Source organism: Leiobunum rupestre, chromosome 7 (genome assembly GCF_980474605.1).
Source record: "Leiobunum rupestre chromosome 7, qqLeiRupe1.1.hap1, whole genome shotgun sequence".
Lineage (NCBI taxonomy): Eukaryota > Metazoa > Arthropoda > Arachnida > Opiliones > Sclerosomatidae > Leiobunum > Leiobunum rupestre.
In genome coordinates, this window is record NC_143390.1 from 32818461 (window position 1) to 32837709 (window position 19249).

Below are 19249 nucleotides of genomic sequence, written 5' to 3' on the forward strand. Positions count from 1 at the left end.
TTTTTAGCCCGCTTTAATATTGGGGACTTAACCTGGCTCGATAGGAAATGTACTATAATAGCCAACTGATTCTTTACAGCTGATTTGACACTATGCCATTATACGTAATTTTATATTCCTAATTTTGATTTTGATTTACTCGCGTAATTGCTGTACGGATTGGACGTTTTCACACGCGGAGCGGTATAAAGGGTGGATATTTTCTTGAGGCCCTACTTTTATGAGAAATAAATCACCCCTCCACTTTTATTTGAACCAGAGGAGACTAGTAATAACGCCGTTGGAGAACTATCATTTCATATTTCGCTGACTCGGCGAGAAATCGAAAAATTCCAATCATATCTTCATCGGCAATCTCATTATGCGCCCTCTAGAATCGCGAGCGTCCTCGCGTATGTAGCTTCTAGCTCACTCGGGAGATGGAGCCAGCCCATGGAGAAGCAGCAGAGAGAGAGCGAGATAGAACGGAGAGTGGAAGGGAACAATCTGACAAACCGAGCATTTTCGGGCCCTATTCTCAATTGCTTCGTCCCAATTTGAAAACGCGGGCTTCCGAAGGATATTAGTCTATATTCCGCGCGTGATTCGCCGGAACTCGCTGGAGTTTCCATTTTCGTCGCTTCGAGAGCGCTCTCGACTGAGGCTTTGATCCACTATGGCGCTGGAAAATCGACGTACCAACCACGTGACGGGGTCACGTGAGGGAGCGGGGAATTAAAACCGGAGAGTCGATCGAGGAGCCGGCTCCTAGAAGGGCAGATCTTGCGCGGCCGCATCGTAGGTTGGGTCGTCCGGGCAGCGAGAGCTCCTTCGATTCGGATGTGACCTACACCGCCGGTTTAACGCGCTATCTATCTCTCTCTCATTTACCCGCATCTCTCTATTTTAGTACCTTGAAAACTATTATCGCTCGCTCGAATATTTACCCGAAAAGCGAGGAAAAGATTACGGTAGCTCGAGTATAAGCGGTCGCCGTTCGGACTTTGATCTTTAATCCAACTGACTGTGCTAATGAATGTTGGTATGAAGATAAAGGATGCTATTTACTTGGTGATGCTATCGGGATGCTTGACTTTAATGGGTGAGTTCTGGGAATGACTTTTCTCTAGCGAATCGCCCTTTATGACTGTGCGCTTAAGGGACGCCCGCGAGAGACTAGGGTAGGGAGCATCAGCCCTGGGAGGGTCCTTATACGGTTCTCTTAACGAATTCTTCGCGGGAATTAAATCGAAAATATCCAGCTTTGGACGTTCTCCCGGGACGACTTTTAAATTAATGGGAACCTCCTTTTAGTTGAAAGTGCCGTTGCGGTTAAAGGTAATTTCGGATCTCGATTAGCGTTACCAAAATGTTCACAGTTTACGAATTCTTAAATAGGTGATAACTCGTGTTTTTCTGGGCCTAATTTCACTTGAAATTTACACAAGCGCTTTAATTACACCGGCTATATGTTTTCTCTAATAGTTTCAGTTATATAAGAATATCTCGTTATTCAGTGTTTTACTTTCCAGCGTTATTTTGAAAAATCGATAAACTAAACTTTAATTAGGGTGTTTATAATTATTATTATATTTAGTTTCCGGCTTAATAAATTTCTTTCCCCGTCGAAAATATATAAAGGAGATACTGCAGTAGTGTTATTTAAAAACCGATCAATATTTGATTATTGGTTATTTTTATTTAAATATCCACATTTAAAAGTCGTTTTATTTTTATTTGGGATCGTTTACTCCCAGAAAATACGATTTGACCTATATTTGGTCTAAAACCGCCTGTAGAAATGTTCTAAGGGTCAAACACCGTTGTTCAGGGTTAAGTCACCCACCAGGCGGTAGAAAACTTTTAAAAGGGAAATTCATAAACTGTCAATGTGGCCCATTTTCCCATCCTTTTAAGATTAAGTTATGTTCAAAGTTACAAAATTTACGTGTCAAAAATGGGCCGATAAAATATGACACTTACGCTTGTGTAGAAAATGAAAATTGCTGATGAAGCTTTAATTAGCTATTTAGTTGTAAATAAACGGCGCGTCTCTTTCATTATTTATAATTCGGAGAGAAGTATAGATATTCAAATTGGTTTCCATTACTTTTCCATTACAAACGTATCTGTAAACCACGTGTATATATCTTAAATTTTAATGAGACTGACTTTAGACAAATAAATTTATCTATCTAAGGTTGTAATTGGGCCATATTTACATTGGGGAATAATGCAGTTCGTGCTCGATTTCCATTTTAATTGACCTTCGACTGAAAATACATTTTTAAGTTTAGTGATCCGTGTTTAATTATCCGATCAAAGTGTGTTTTTTTAAATCGTTAATTCCGTCCCCTTTACGTTTCCTCAAAACTATTAGTCAGCCACCAGTGAGCGAGGAAAATTAAAGTCAATAAAGAAGAGGTTCGCAGTGAGGATAACGTGTACCGCCTGTATTATAAAATGCTATGATGTAACGTAGTGAAGGAGAAGATACCTATAAGATATAAGCGGCCCGGTGACAGTAGTTAGCTTTAAGCGGTCTCTATAGAAAAACTCCATTAAACTGGCGAAGAACGTAAATTTTTTATAACCCCCAATTTTCTATTTTCAATTGCTATAAAACACTTTTTAACGACTGTAGTTCAGAGACTGAGTGTATATTCTCTTTAACTCCCCCCCCCCCCAGTACACCTAGCTACTCGTTATGCGAAATTTCTTAACCGTCTTCTCTAAACTTGGGTGTGAAGCTTCCTTTAAGTAGAAACGGAAGCGATACGGAGTTGCGTTCGTATGATACTATTATTTTCTTTGAACATAAGATGAGCATTATGGATATTCGTTATAACAACTTTGAATTATTAATACGTTCCTGGGCCCATGTAGCCTCTCCAGCCCCGCAATATTATTCGGAAACCCAACGCCCTCACTACACTTTACAAACTTTATTCCAAAAAATTTAAGAATTTTCTCGCCGTGAAAAAAATGCTAATGCAAATTTAAATGGAGGAAAGAAATATAAAAAAATATTCTTTGAAAAAGAAAAAATGTTTTAAAAAGTGCCAAAAATATGACTATATATTGCTCTGGGAAGATAGTTTAGTGTCTTTTAATGTATATGGTTTAAAGCTATACGGTTCGTGCACTTTAAACCAAAAATTATCTCTTCTACGCTGCTCACCGTACGAAATTCTTGGCTATAGAACCAGTTATTATACATTTAGTGAATTTCTTTTAAAAATTCAAAATTTGTATTTGATCATTTTCTTAATAGTTTTGCGACCAAATTTACGATGCGCGTTCCTTATTTTAATAGAGTTCGATATGATTAGCAAATCATTTAATTTTAAACTTGTAATTATAAATATTTGGTACGAACTTTAAAAGCAGCGATTTAATTGTTACAGACGTAACGGCAGGGGTGCCTTCTTTCTTGCGAGGCCCGAAATTTAGTCGAGAGCCGCCAAATCAAGTGGTGTTTCTGAATACCTCCGGAACTATGCTCTCGTGCGTCGCTGATGGTAACCCGCCACCGACAGTAACTTGGGTGAAGCGAGACGGAATGCTGGTGGGTGACGTCCCCGGACTTCGGCACTTGAGACAAGACGGCTCCTTAGTGTTTCCACCTTTCGTCGCCTCCAACTACCGTCAAGACGTTCACTCGGCTGTCTACCGATGTTTGGCCACCAATGCCTTGGGAACCATCGGATCCAGAGATGTCCACGTCAGAGGAGGTCAGTTGATTGACATTTTTTAAAACTAATTAGCTTTTAAGCTTAAGTCAAAATTGTGGTCTTAGTGTGTGTCATTGTTAATGCTGGGACTTGGAGACTTTTCATTTTTGTCTTCCTATTCACTTAAATATGATTAAGGAAAGTTTTAAGGGAATCCTAGGTTGGTTATATTTTGAAACATTAATATCGCCTAAATGTTTATCGTATTTTTAAATGCTTTTAAAATAATTTGTAAAATATACTGTGATCCAACCCTTTCAAAAAAGGTGGATAAATTTTGATTCCAAATTATAATGCGTGAAATATAACTTTATTCGTATGTGATCAAACTTATTTGATCCAAACATAATTGGATATGAAATGAAAGTTATTTGTTTCCAGTTGAATCTAAATCTGGACATATTCATATTCTTAAGGAATTGAAATAAATATTAACATGTTGATAGGCTACTAAGAGAATAAGGGGATAAGATTCATTACTTTCTTCAACTTATTTGGCGCTATGCTAGCCCTTAAAAATTGCATGTATTAATCGATTATGATATATATTTTAGGGCCAGGTTTTTAAATTAGAGAAGTTTATAATATTTTCAATTGAACTTAAGGGTAAATTTATTTTTATTAACTAGAAAAATACATAAATGACTATGAGGTTGATAATCAAAAGGCCTGTGGAATTGAAAGGCTGTTTACCTCTCAGAGAAAATACACATTTATAGGGTTTCCGAGGTGAGACCTAGTTGTCGACAGTTAATCTATCTCTGTTCCCGAACCAATAATTTAAATTAAGGGGTAAGTCAGCAGTAACTCTAAAAATGAAACGATCTTACGACACTTACTAATTCTACAATAATTAAGATATTAAACCTCGGTTTTTTACATAAATTTGTTAGAAACCTTAACTAGTCAATGATTGAAGATTTAAATTCGAATTTATTTTTAATATTTAATTTTAAATATTTTACAAACTATAGTATTTGGAAACTGACGTCCTTGAAAAAATCTTAACTATTGGACCGATTCTTAAAATTAAAACTGCTCTCTATAGGTTTGACATAAATCTCGTTTACGATTGAAAATGGCACCGCTAGCCTAACGAACAAATTTTATATTCAATTAAAACCGTATTTTTGAGTAGTTAGCTTAACTAACGCGGGAAGTCGCTAAGGTCTTGGTGCACGACTTTCTTAAAAAATAGCAAAATTCAAATGTAACGCGCTAAAGTATCGTTTTATTCCGAGAGCTATTATTTCAGCGCGAGTACGTTTTTATAATGCGCGAGCGTTGCTCTCAGCTTTAACAGTACAATGAGTTTAACTAAATAACGTGAAATTGAAGAAAAAAACATTTTTCTGACAACACCAGCGCCATCTCTTATTATTTTCCAGAAACACAAAACTACTTACTTCCGCCTTAAATGAAACCCAAAGTTGTGAAAGTCCAATTCAATCCTTTTTTTAGAATTTTTGACTGCCATTTATTAATTTCTTAAAAATACTATGTTTTGAGTCTTTATGAAAATAGAATTAAAGACCAACCTTTTATAAATAGTTTTTTTATATAACCCTAATACTAACACGATAAAGAAGCTTCAAACCTAGATTAAATTTGTTTTGGATATATGTTTGTAATTTTGATGTTAAATTTTTTTCAGAAATTTTACGTTTAAGGGGGAAGACTATAGTAAAAGCCTCTTTTTCGTTCAAGCTGAACGTCTTAGTTTTAACAATTACACAATCGAATTATATTTTAATTAATAGGCTGAACCTTCCTCTAGTGCTTAAAATAATTTTGATAATTATAATATTAATAGTTAACGAGATATAAGGCTATAAATAAAGGGAAGTTTGGGCGCTTGCCCAACTTGTTTAGCTCCGGGGGTCCAAATTAAAACGTAATAATTAAATTATTTTAAGCACTAAACCACACTTAAATATTAATTTTTTAAGTTAAAACACAAAAATAAAACAGTTCAGCTTGAAATAGCGCGAAAATAGACAATGGCCACTGTAGTCTTCCCCTTAAATATGATATTTTAACCTATGTTAGTAATCAATATGTTCCAAATAAATTAGCAAAGCACGCGTAAAGCACAATTTTAATATTTAACTGTTTAAATAGCTAACCCGTTCTGGGATGCACCACATTTAGGGCTTCAATACAATTTTTATTCCGAAGATACGCGATAATACAATTTCCGTTCGAAATATCAGTATTTTTAATGAAAAATTAATACCGCAAAATTAAAGAAAAATATTGATTTCTTGTTAAAATGGTTTCCTTAATCGTAGCTAATTATTGGTGAGTTTTCTTAAGCAATATATATATGAAAAAATCTTCATATTTTAATGAAATACAAACACTGACTTTTTATTGTTGGAGACGGAATGAAATGGGTTTCCCGACGAATTACGCGAATAGAAAAATGCTCTTCAATGTGACAGTGGCTAAATGGCGCTTTTTACAAAATGAGACGAATCTTCTTTCAGCCCGAAGCCGCGACTCGATCCGTCGCTGCAGCCGCAGATAGAGCTCGTCTTAGTATCATTCCACGATCTGAGAGCTTTTTTATTTCTCTACATTGCCCTTCTCTTCTTTTTCTCTTGTGTCTTAATCAATTCCATTAGAAAACTACAGGAACATCTGCTAGGCAGTCATTAAATAATGCATCTTCAATTTACCGAGAGGGGAAGAAGTGTAGCAAAGAGAGCGAGAGAGCAGGCGAGAGAACGAAGAAGAAAGATAAAAAAGTTTTGGATTTTTTCGAGGTTATTCCTTAAAAGGGACGATATGGGCGGAAGAAGTCAGTCTTTATTTCTGCTCGAGCTAAATTCGACGTCAAAGTTACTATTTCTCACGCGGCTTGCGAGCAAGAAAGAGAGAAAATCTCCGTTCAGCAATTTTCTCGGTTCCCAAATTCTTGGAAATTTTCTTTTTTAAAATATATCGTAAAAAGAATTTTTGCTCATGGTTGTTACAAAAATCGGGCGGATTTTTATAGTAGAATATCTAAGGATTCACTCCGCCCATTGTATGTTTCATTTAAACAGTGTTGTTAAAAAATTTCTTTGGATTGAAAAATTGGCGAAAAAAATATTTCTTAAGGTGATTTTCACATGTTTGCTGGAACTTCTTCTCTTCTACCCAGAATTGGTATGGTCCAGGAATAAATAATCGAATAATCGGTTTTCTTCCATATTAGGAAAAACTGCATTAGGAATTCTGCGGCTTTTTCTTGCCGATATTAACCCTGAGAATGGTACTTTTCTATTTGAGTTTCGGGAAAGCGAAAAGCAATATAATTCGCGGCGTGAAGCTGCTTTGTTCATTTTAGGGGTTTCGAGTGTCGGTAAGTCTCTCCTCCTTTTGCATTGGCTTATCTGACGGAAAATTTCTATATTTTTTGCTCCCAGAATGATTGGGAGCTAGTGTACTCCTCTCTCGTAGTTCCCGCGTTCTCACCTATCCAGATAAGATTGAAAATATGAAACTTTTCCCTCCTCTTTGCTGAGTTCTCCCATTCTATTTACGCTCTGCAAAATGAAACTTTAGAAAAATCTATCGCTCCAGGGAGTTATACGCATTTTCTCCGAAAAAAATACTTCTCATAACGGGAGAGATTTTTTCGTGGCTTTCTCTCTCATCAACCTACATGATAGCTCTGAATAATAAAATAGATAAAAAAGAAGCATACGCAATTTTTTTCACAATCAGAAATCTAAGATTCGGGGCTTTCTCGCCATGGGCAATTTCCGATTAAGGATATTTTCTAATCTCAATTTACTTTTCATGTAGGAAGTGAAGCCAATTTAAATGTTTATTATTTAAATAATCTGAAAATATATTTTCTCCTGTGAGAAATTTATTCTATTTAAAATGGTTATTATTTTTTCTGATAAAATAATATTGTAAAAATTGTCACGTTTGTATAATTTCCTTACTCTCAAAATCGATGAAAAGTCTATTTGTTTCTTAAAGTCGTTAAATGCTTTCTACTATTAGGAATGCGTGATTGTTTTAGGTAAATATTGAATTCTTCAGTCAAAAGCACCATTTTCACGCTCGCTAGTAAAAATACTTAAAATAGCTTCCCCGGTAATAATTTTTATTTTCAGATTCAAACTGTTTCAAGGGGATATTTCCTTGAAATTTGAAGTTGTTGGCTAGTAACGTTAAGCTCTATTTAGACTTTACACTCTCATAAGCTCGAGTCATTAAACATTGATTTTTTTGGACGAGGTTTACCAACATGTAGTGGAATCTCCTTAAGCGAGGCAAAGAATTTACCATAAATTATATATATCTCGCATTGAGTCTGCGACACTTAAAAAAATAAATGAGATATTACCCTAATGGGAGGGGGAAAAATTAATTAGTTCGTGTCTAGGGGAAGTTAAAGTAAAGTGTCAGCATTGAAACTAAGAAATCAAGATTCGCATTACGTTATTAGAAAAGATAAATCCGTTACTTTTATTGTTGGTCATTACGATTAGAATAATAATAAAACATAAACATTAAATTGACAACATTTATACGGCGAAGTTTTGGCTCTCTGGTTCCCATTTACTTAAATAAAGTTATTTCATCTTACGGTACCGTAGAGTTCGATGCGGGCGTAGTTCAACGGGGCACAGATCACTCTCCAAGCAAAGAAGATACGAGCGCGCACAACATAACGAAGCGCGGTCACTTAACGTGTTTTGTCAAGAAGTTTCTCGAAGAGGAGTCCGAACGGCATCACTGCTTACTAGGAGAGAGAGAGAGAGAGAGAGAGAGCGAGACGTGTCCGTCTATTTGTATGCGCTGGTCAGTATTTCGCCACCGTTTGAAATCTTCATTGACCTTCCTCTCGGATTCCCGAAAAGGTTGACTGATTTAGCGAAATGCTTCCTCTCAGCCTCCCAAACGCTGATACATGTTGGGTTTTAACGGAAGAGGTACTTCTTAGGGGAACCAGGAGAAAATAAAGCCGTTGAAGTTTAAAATAAGGGAACATTCATAAAGTTCGTGAACTTAAATTCATTAATATGAAAAATATTGTTACAAGTCGTATTTCTTCTCAAAATAACAGCACGAGCGTAATTTCGAAGATGCCATCATTTAAATTTCGGGACGTAGCTGCAGTTCCTGTCAAATGTACGAAGCTTACGCGTAAAATTACCATAACGTAGCGATAGGTACTCGCAGCGTCTTGTTCGCTATACCGTCGTAATAGGCCAACAAATCACTCAAGTTAGGGAGCATGTCGGGAGAACATAGAAAGAAACGATATCGAATAAAACCCTTAATAGGAAGAATATGACCATTGTAGCGGGCTGAAATATATGGCGGAAATCCTCCCTTTCTTATCTCATTTTCTTTCTATTGACATTAACGAGAGTAGATAGGGTGCAATAACTCCGTTATCTCCCCAGCGCTAGTAACAACAACAAGAACCCGTAAAATTAGATTTTTACAGTTATGACGCCTTTGGCCCGGGCTCTATACCATCGCTACTCCTACCACCGTGAGTGGGCTACTTCGATAAGGCTGTTTACTTCCAGGGTTTTGGCTCGGGTTGTCCAACCCGTCCCCTAATCCATATTAGGAATTGTTTTCTCTAATGGAACGCAGTCCCGGTGAAGGCTCGTTCGTAACAGCCTCGAACCCTTAGACTGCCCTCCGCCGAACCCAGATAGTGAACCCACGCGCTGGGCTCTCATTCGTTAGACGAGAAAAGGAGCTGACTTAGCCACTTGAAAGCTTACGCTGCGTAGACTGCGCCATCCGATAGTCTGGAACTAGCCGTAGTAGGGTTGCCAATAAAATTACAGTTTTCTTCGGTAAAACGTTAGTGAATTAGCAGTCATGATTCGAGCCGTCGCTTTCTCGGTGGCCTTCGCGAACTCGCACCCTCAAACGCTCTAGGCTCGTTAATTATATATAGCGTATAACTATGGGCGTGGCAGAGTTACTTTGATGAACGGTGACTAGGCACGATAGGCGCGCGCCTCCACCCCGCTCCTCTTCCAGGCCCAATCGTCCGCCCAAAGTGAAGAAAAAGCTTTCAATAGAAAAGAGGCTTTTTTACTCCTCGGCACTGACGAAGAGAGCGAAGCTTCGTAGAAAAAAACGCTTGTCTTCCTTAATTACCAGAGGCAGCAGTCACAAGTCGGCTCCGCGCTTGATTGCCATCCGCCCTCGTTGCTTGCTGCGCGGCCCGGTAGCATCGCGAAATTATAGCGTTACTGAAGACGTTAGATTCAATTGTTCACTCTTTCTTTCTTTCTTGGTGGGGGTACTTTGGCATTTTACTTTAGCCGTAATGTTTTCCCGGCCGTTTGATTGGATCCCGGGAAGTTGTATACAGCGCTTGTACGGTTGATCGACTATCGTGGTTTCGCAGCTTTACGCGGAACCTGACTTTACTTATTTTTTAAGAGTAGCCGCTTTCAAGGAAGTCACGAAGCTGCTGGGGTCACCGTAGAGTGGCGCGGGATGCGGGACTAGCTTGATCAGAAGAACTATCTTTTGGTTGTCGAGTCAGCTTATCGATGAGCAACATTCCTCGGGCACCAACGCGAACGCTCGTACACCCATACCCAACGTAAAGAGCGTGTCATAAGTTGAAGGGTTGCGTTCATTGAACGCGAAAGAATATTCCTCGCCTTAATGGAAACACGTGATCGATTTCGTTTTAAACGGACGTTACGTATCCGAGCTGAGTAAATCTTGATCTTCCTTAATAATACCCTTCAATTAAATGTGTGAGGAAATAGCAGATGACTTTTGGATTTAAAGGATTTTTGGCTGAATATTTCAGCCACTGTTCAGAAAGAATTAGGACATAACAGAAGTTTTCACAGATTAAGTTTAAAACTCGGCCAATAAGCGTTTATACGTGTGACCAAACTGTTAACGTCACTTCCAGTGTAACGTGATCTTTACTGAAAACATTGGTTGATCGCAATCGCATTAACAATGTAAGTGTAAACGTAGCTAGAACGAAAGCAATATCTCTATTTTTGTCGAAAGCATCTTTTTCTTGGGTAAAGGAGGCTGGGTGGTATATGGAGAAAAGGGCACGAGAGGGTGGCGGTGGAGGGGGTTTGAAGCGGAAAGAGGTTGTTTGTTCGGTAATGAGATCCTCGGAGAGAAATTAATCAAACTGACCATGCCTGCTCCTGTAGCTTTCTTTCCCAATTGTTTCGGTTAACGGGGGTTGTTGCCTTATTCGTAACAAAGAGGTCGCCCTCTCCTCCATAGCAGAAGCTGTGTTGAATGCGATAAGATGAATTCGTTATCGATTTATTTTGGGAGGGAAAGTTTCCATAGAAGTAACGCCACTACGCTTAAGACAAAAAAAGCTATTTGTAATTTTAATCGCGCACGGTGGAGTTGGTATTTGACGGTTTATGAATGATTTTCATTATATTTTTAATCGAGCCGTTACCTTTGCTTTGGCCTACCACTCGAGTTATTTTTATCAATTATGACGAAATATTTCAACGTAATGAAATGAAGGCGAAACCTTTCTTTTTTCCCATGAAACAGCCTTTTGCGACGTGTAATTTACATAAAGGGTTGAACCGGCGCTTTTAATTTTAGAAATTTAACCATCTTTATGAGTTATATCTAGCGTTGGCGACATCGAGCCGCAAACGTGATAAATTACGATACCCTTTTTCAAATGAAACCCCTGAAAGGATCAGGCTTAAATTATCGTAACGACGTCTCGCGGGACTCGGGAGCATTCACATTTTCCCGTTTCGTTTCCTTTTTCCATCGTCAAAGTTCGGCCGTCGACCTAATAAAGAATCACGTCTCGGTCCCAGGCGGGGACTTTCGATTTTAAGTTAACCTAGCCAACTCAGCTTCAAATTCGTGGTGGGCAAAAAACCAATTCGGGCATCATACTAAACTAGTTCATCTCCCAAGTCTCTATTCGCGCAATTTTTTACTTGTTAGGTTCGTAAAAACACTGGTAATTGCTTCAGTTTCTCTTAGTTTTTTCGCGCCTTTTCCGATATGCCGCCGATGGAAGTTGGTTCCTTTCCGTTTTTTAGGGTTTAACGCGGAAAGAGAGAATACGAAGGAGGACGTGGCGGGGATAACTGCTCTAATTAACCGTCTTTGGAATAAGTTGGCTCCTCATTACTCAGATCCCCCGCTCGCTTCGCCCATCCTCTATTTCGCTCCTTTTTTAAAAAGTTTTCTCGCGATGAAAACTCTCATTAATATTTCGATTGAAAAGCGCGCGGGCAATTAACGAATGGAGCCAATTATTCCCGGTTTTGACAAACAGATATTTTGAACACCCACTCCCCTCGGTATGCCTCGCTTCCCCTTTTAGAAAAGCGCGGATTTTGAAGTCAATATTATTAGCTCGACGGGGAGGTTGAAATGACCTGCAGATTGCAAGACCGCGCGTTTCGTGATCAAACTGGTTCCCACTTGCGAAACCACGCTGGGCGCGTTTCCGAGATCTTGAAGGATACGAAAAGAGAAAGAGGTACTTGACTCGGTCGTCTTAAGAGTGAAAATATTTCCTTTATAATTAAGCGTTAACTTTTAAGGGTAGGACATTCGCGCGTAGGCACTATGCAACATTGCTTAGGTAGGGCCTCAAATAAGGACGTTTCGTTAGACTAAAGAGGCAGGGCCAAGTTATTCGTAACCTACGTGACCCTATAGGCGTACGGAAATAACGCAGACTGCACCACCCTTGGGATGTTCGGGAGAACTGAAGTTAGAATTGTAGGCTTGGCGGGAGATAAGGGGTTTCGCCTCGAAGCCGCGGTTCTTGGATCCCTTTGTCTTTAGCCGTTAGTTATAGGTACGAGTGTCTCCCTGGAATCGTCGTTGAAAATCTCATTAGCGCTGGTCTTCTATCATTCTCACCTTTAGCCGCGCTCGCGGATAGAAGAAAGGGTGGAGAAAGAGATAGGTGTATCTTTCCTCGGTGCTCCGCGCTTTGGCTCTTGGGGTTTCTTCCTAGGAGCGTGAACGTCGATAAAAGTACCTCGCGGGGGTTTCGGAGTTGGGTCGAAGTTAATGTAGGCATTCCTATCTCTTGGACGCTATACGCCCCGCTCCCTCCTCTCGCTCGCCGCTAATATTGTCCGCCTCCGCCCCGCCAAAAAGCAATCGAATTAGACGCACTGTCCCTCTGTAATTAGCCTGGAGCGCGAACGACTTGTGGTCCTTTCTTTGTCTCGAGGCATAGTTCTCCCTCTCGTTTTCAAGCCGAGAGAAAAAGGGCGACTTTCACCGCATCCCGGCTCGGGTCGACTCCTCTCCTTCAGAAGTCCGTGAAACCAATATAGACTCTACTCTCATCGGATATTGGATTCTAAGTTTTTGTCCCCTTTCTTTCTCGCGCCACGACTCCTTTTTCCGCTCTTTCCATTTCTGCAGGCTTATCCCAACCGCGTTTATTCAAAAGTAAAAAGACATTTTTCCGGGCCTGGAGCCGCTTGCCAATGGTCAATAGAATGAATGCCTTCATTTATATTGGAAACCTATCTTTTTGCCCCGGACCTTGCATGGTTCATTCTCTTTTCACGAAGAAGCGCTTTTTTAAATCTTTTACCTTGGGAATATCCATTGAATAGATTCCGTAAAAAAAATATTTATCTCCGTTCGTTCGTAGGAACCGATAAAATTACCGTGAACCCGTGGAACGGATTAAATGATACTAGGGATATGGATTTGTTACTTTATCCACTGATAAGTCGTTTAGTACGAAGAAGAGCCATTCCAATACACGTTACTCGAGCGCACGTAGTACTCTTAAGATTGATACGTAAGGGATATCCTTCTGGCGTTTTTCCCAGATCTACTTAACAAGGAAAGAAACTACTTGTTGAAGTATTTCTCAACCGGCTACTCAATCAGTAAAAGTACTTAAGCGCACCCTAGAGATCCGACATCAACGGCTACTACAAGGTTTGTCTTAAGTACATGGAAGAATTCCCAACTCTGATGGCGTCCCCTTACTTATCGAGGGTGCTTTTTCTACGAGCCTTTCCAGCTTTTTTCGGAGTAAGGGTGTTAGAGTATAGACTGTTTCGTTTGAGAGTAGCGCACTCGTATCGCGATTGGTGACCATGCTGGCTGTCAGGCGATAAATTTGGGTGGTTCCAGCTAACCCTCCTTTTGGTTTAGGTTCCGAGTCGCAGGCGGAAACACCGCGAAAGAAGCCAACTTCACCCCCTTCATCAACCTTCATTACGTTGTCGTTCGACAAGCGTCAATAGTTACACCCCCCCTTTCAAAATCAGCCTCGAACGCCTCTCGATTTGACCCCAGTTTGGAAGAAAGAGCGTCTCCCGGGGTGGTAAGAAAGGATTCGCCGACGGAGGCGAGATGAAAAGTATAAGAAGAAAAAAGCTAAAAAAAAATCGAACAATAGGTAGCGCTTCCGATCAATAATTCAAGAGAAAAAAAGAGAAGTTTTCAAAGAGGATTAAGCCAAGATCGACTTGAAAGGAGAAAGAGGGCCTAAAAAGAAATCGCTTTGGTACCACACCTATAAGTAGCGGCGAGAATAGAAGTGATAAAAAGTTTTCTAAATTGGAGAATCTGATGAGCCCATATGCGAAACCAAGTGATATAAAATGTTAGCGAGGCCTCTTGGCCCGTCAACATCCACCGAAACATTTGGGTTACCACCTCTGCTTATTGATGATGTATTTTTCTTTTACGAAGCGGGTAATATTTCTCCAATATTTATATACCTACGTATACGTACTATTATGAAACGTGTATGAAAAGAAGGCAGCTCGTTTCTCCATCGCATATACGCGATATCATCACGCGGTGCTCAATTTAGTAGAGTACACCTCAGACTCTGTTCTTAAAGTACTAAGCTGGATTGGATAGTAATTGAATTGGTGGCTGTGCCAGAACTAGGCCGACGTATATTTTAAACCCTTCTATCTAAAACTTTAGCTAAAAGGGAAAAGTTTTTTTTCCATAAAACCAAAAATTTAATCCGAAATATAGTTTTGAAGAAAGAAACCATAAGAGGATGGAGATCCCCGCTTCTGCCATCGTTTTTATTTAAGAAAATCTCCTTTTCGTAGATCTTCTTTTCTAAACTCTATCGACTGAAATAACTAAACGGATCGAGCTGAAAAAAATATATGATACGAAATTTTATAGACTTATAGTATTATATAAAATATAGTCGGTCTTAAGCTAAACTTTCACGAATATGGAATCCGAATAAGGCCGAGCCTCTATTCTTTTCTTTTTCGGTTCCATTGTTTTTGAAATAGTTTCGTTCGCTCGGGATGTAGTAGCAACAGTATGGCTGCTTCGTTCGGCAATGTTTTTTCCTTTCCGCTGTTGTGATATAGAATTACATTGAGAGAAATACTAGTCTCGACCAAGATCCTGTTTTGCTAAGAATTTACGATGGACTTCGAAATAAACTTTTTTTTAAGATTAAACGTAAAGAGACTTTCTTCCGGATAGGAAAAAAATATAAGGCTTAAAAATACGGTCTTCGAGATTCGCGCGGTTAGGGAGCTTCCTGACACAAGTTGCTCTCGTTCGACTTAAATTTTCCCGTCCCTCCCTTGTATAAAACAGCTCTCTTGAAATTTACTTCTCAGCTGAAAGAATAAAATTTAAAACGAACCTCGATTTCTTTGATTTTTCGAATCAAACTTTTCCCAAATAAGTTTAGTTTTCGTTATTATTCAACGTTTTCTGTTATTTACCAAAAGCCTTTGATCCTCTCTTATTTATATTCTTAATATTTTTTAAAATATTAAAACAAACCACGTATTAAAAAATTTCTACCTCCTAAATATTTGCCGAAACGTAGCCCATCGCTTCACCATGTACTTAATATGCCCTTGACGTTTGACCTTTATTACGGGCTGTTTTAGTGCAATAATTAGGTCACAACGTCGCGCGGATATTAATCTATAAGACGTAGACGATGTAGATTGAGGAAGCCACGAGCAAACATAACAAATGAGAATCGGCGGACGCCGTTTCGCTAAATATTAAGCTCGAAATTTACTAGTGGTTACGTTTTGGCGCGGTTAATCACGATGGACTAGAAATCCCGGTGTCACCGTCGAGACGAGGATGAATATTGTAGATCTAACTCTATACAAACCAACTTGACGACGTCGGAAAATACTGACGTACGAGCTTTAGTTCAGTTTACGTCGCGATGGAACTTAATTGAAACCAGCGTATGGGCCCTATTCATCGACTCTTATCCCTACCGAAATCAAAGAGACAAATCTTCAACAAACGCTAGATTTTGGAAGTTTACGGTCTTAAGGGCGGGGACGTGGAGCAGGATCGCTTCAAACATTGATGATCAGGAATAGCAGTCCCGCGAAATTCCACATAGCGGAGTGAAATCGCGAAACAGCTTATAAACGTTTGCGAAAAGCTGCGGCGAACTGGTATAAGACTCTAGACGGCTAGAAATGAATTCCGGGCTGTAGCAAATCCGTCTGTTATTAGTGAACTCGACCATCCCCTACTCCCCCAAATGTGTATGTCCGTGCCTAGCCTCTGCAAAAGGATCAACTTTCTTGTTCTATTCAAGCAGGAGGAGGTTCCGAAATGTCAGAATACGGCGAGATCGGGATAAGGAAAAAATGAAAAGTGAAGAAGGGTTCCTTTTGAGAGAAAGAAGGCCCTCTTTCTCCTTCGAAAACCGACTTTTCCTCGAAAAAAGAAGTGCCCACTCCTTTTCGTCCTTTTCCTGATCCTTCCGCTCTTCTGGTGTATCTTCTTTCAATAAAGTAGGCTTGTTTATAAAAGGGAATTGCGCTCGAGTTTCTTTCTCGTCTTCGGTGGTTTTTCAATTCGTCCACGTCTGTCCGCTCATACTCGTATTTAATCTGGCTCTTCTCATGCAGCCTCGGAGACCTCACAATAATTCCGAAGGAGAATGATGGGATAAAATAGCAATTTCTCTTCAAACCTTATAAGCTTCTTATACTTCGGGGGCCCCATTGTCCGATATGAATTGGAAAAAATCCTCTATTCATTTTGTCTTAACTTGTCTATTTGCGTTTCACTAGACTCTTATTTCAAGCTAGTCGTTTATAATCAGCTCTATTTTATTTTTCCGCATTTGAAGGATCCATAAATATTAGTTCGTTATAAGTACGGTATTACAGGCGTTTTCCCAAACATGTTTTTCGCAAGATGAAAGAAATTTGACGATATGCAACGAATTTAAGCACTCCGATTTTTTTAAATCCTCTTAAAAGTCATTTTCTATCGAACGAACTTAACTCAATCTAATTCTCGGCGGAATATAGTCATTTCTATTTGAGCTGAATGGAGGATTTATCATTAAGTACACCAATTCTTGAAAACCGAATAACGGATTTATACAATGAAATATTCCGAAGTATCCCATATAAAAAATAAAATTTGAAACACTAAACTTTACTTTATAAAAATAAAAAAAACTCGTATCTTTTTCGAATACAGGGATAAAAACGTGAAAATTTCCATATTTTACACTCGCTAAAAAGAAAATAAAATGTCTAAAATCTTAAACTTATAGACGCTACTTGTACGGCACCTCGAAAGAAATTTATATTCCGAACGAAAAGTGAGTCCCTTGAAATATATCACCGTATTCATATTTTATCTATTTAAAAAAATGCGGGCTAAAAGAGGTAGGTGGGGGAGGAAAAGGGGGTGTTTATACCATGGGCTCATTTTAATCCAAACATTTCGGTCTCCCTACCTCTCAATCTTATTTTTTCTCCCTTCTTAGAGGAGGTTCGATCTAGCGGTTCTTTATCTGCGTTTTCAAACTGGGAAGGGGGTCGGGTAGGCGTCTCTTATCTCGGTGGCGGTCCGCTTTAGAAAAGGGAGGACTTCAGAAGAAGGGGGATAATGTAATCGAATTGCAAATACGGCTCCGAAACCCATTACTATCCCTGCCTCTCAAACGGCGAAGCGCGACCAAAGCCTACGCTCTCCCTTTAAGATGTAGAATGGTTTTATCGTCATCCTCGCTTTCTCATCCTTTTATTTTTGGGTCGGTGGTCCTGGCCTCCGTCCCGTGACTCTCCTCTCTCCTCTCTCACTCGGCAGGCCTCGGTCCGCGGCTCACCCGTGATCGAAGGGTGGCTATGGGGCTTTATCCGCGGAATCCCTGGCCATTCATATATTCCTTGTTCCATCGAAATCTTAGACCTCCCTCTTCTTCTCTCCTGGCCGGCATTTTACTCATCTTCCATCCGTTTTCTCACCTCCCATTTCTTGCCGAAAGATCCTTCTTCATCCCGAGGGGCCATCGTCTCTTCGGGAGTTTTGTTCCCAAGAGAGGTGGCGTTGGGTTTACAATAGGCCTCCTTGATGGAGTTGAATCAACCTACACGTTTCGGTAAGCGTTGGTCGTTGGTAAAGTCTTCGTTTTTTCCCCGATAGACTACCTCTTTTCGAAAAGCGTGTTAGACCAGTTCGCGCGATAGTGATTTTTTACAATTATTGGACCTACTCTAAGACTCATTGCGAGCTCTCGTCTAAATTGAAAAGGGCTTTATTTTCAGATATATACGCCGATAGTGGGCCCTATCACCAACATTTTGTTGGGGAAAGGAACGGGAAAACGGCTCGGTTGTTATTTGTTAAAATAAACATCGGTCGGAGTGAAAGTAAATGTTTGTTTAAGCGAGACCTATTGTTGGAAGAAATCTGTTATCCGTTTTGTCTGTTTATTTTGCTAAATTTATTTCGGTTAGGTGCTGGCGTTTTTGGGTAGCTCTCATTCGCTTTAGCGGTTATCACATTTGACGATTAAATTTCCATAACGTTGCGGATTTTGCAATCCTAAAGAACCAAAATAAAAAGGTTTAAAAATTAAATGTCTCCGGGGATACGTCTAAAATTCATCTAAAAACGCCTGTAGAAGTGTTCTACCTGCCACTTTGCAGTGTTCAGGGAGTATCTGACTACCAGGCGTTAAGAGAATCTTACGATGTAGTACATGATTTAGAATATGTGATTGGTATAAAAACAACAAAGTAGCGGGGCCAATTTTAATCATAAACATTAAGTATTAAAATTAATATTTTTGAAAGTGTCAGTTTCCCAAGTGATGAAACTTTCTTTTAACTGTGCTTCTTTCATTTTTGTAGTGGTTCACCAGAATTATGAGGCGCACGTTTACGACGAGTACGTCATCCGAGGCAACACGGCGGTGCTACACTGCCACGTTCCCAGTTTTGTCAAGGAGTACCATCGAGTCATGTCATGGACGCGGGACGACGGATTCGTTCTTGTTTCCCAGAAGCGTCTAGGTAACCTTTGAACATTCGCCTATTGTAATTTTTTAGTTGTGATAAGTTCCTCTGAAAATCTGCCTTCCGCCGCTTAACATCTAAAGAGCAAAACAGCAAACTTTCCCCTAAACACCATTAATTGAGAGGGTTGAAACTAAACGTCAGTTTGCAAACAGAAGCCTGCTCTTCCCTGTTAAATTATTAACGCAAATATTTACTTTGCCCCTAAAATTCTTTCCATCTATGAACGAAATAATCCCAGAGTTTTATTCC

The 19249-nt window shown here is 39.5% G+C and overlaps 1 protein-coding gene across 2 annotated transcripts in view; it reads left to right on the forward strand.

Moving 5' to 3' along the window:
* Positions 1-781: 781 nt before the first annotated feature.
* The window catches only part of LOC149936087 (cell adhesion molecule Dscam1-like), a 90706-nt gene continuing 72238 nt past the window's right edge, over positions 782-19249 (forward strand). For both annotated transcript variants that reach the window (XM_090154035.1, XM_090154036.1), the window contains exons 1-3: positions 782-1081; positions 3387-3713; positions 18833-18994. In XM_090154035.1, coding sequence (XP_090010161.1) covers positions 1012-1081; positions 3387-3713; positions 18833-18994 — 559 coding nt within the window. In that variant the 5' untranslated portion in view covers positions 782-1011. The remainder of the gene's footprint in view (positions 1082-3386; positions 3714-18832; positions 18995-19249) is intronic.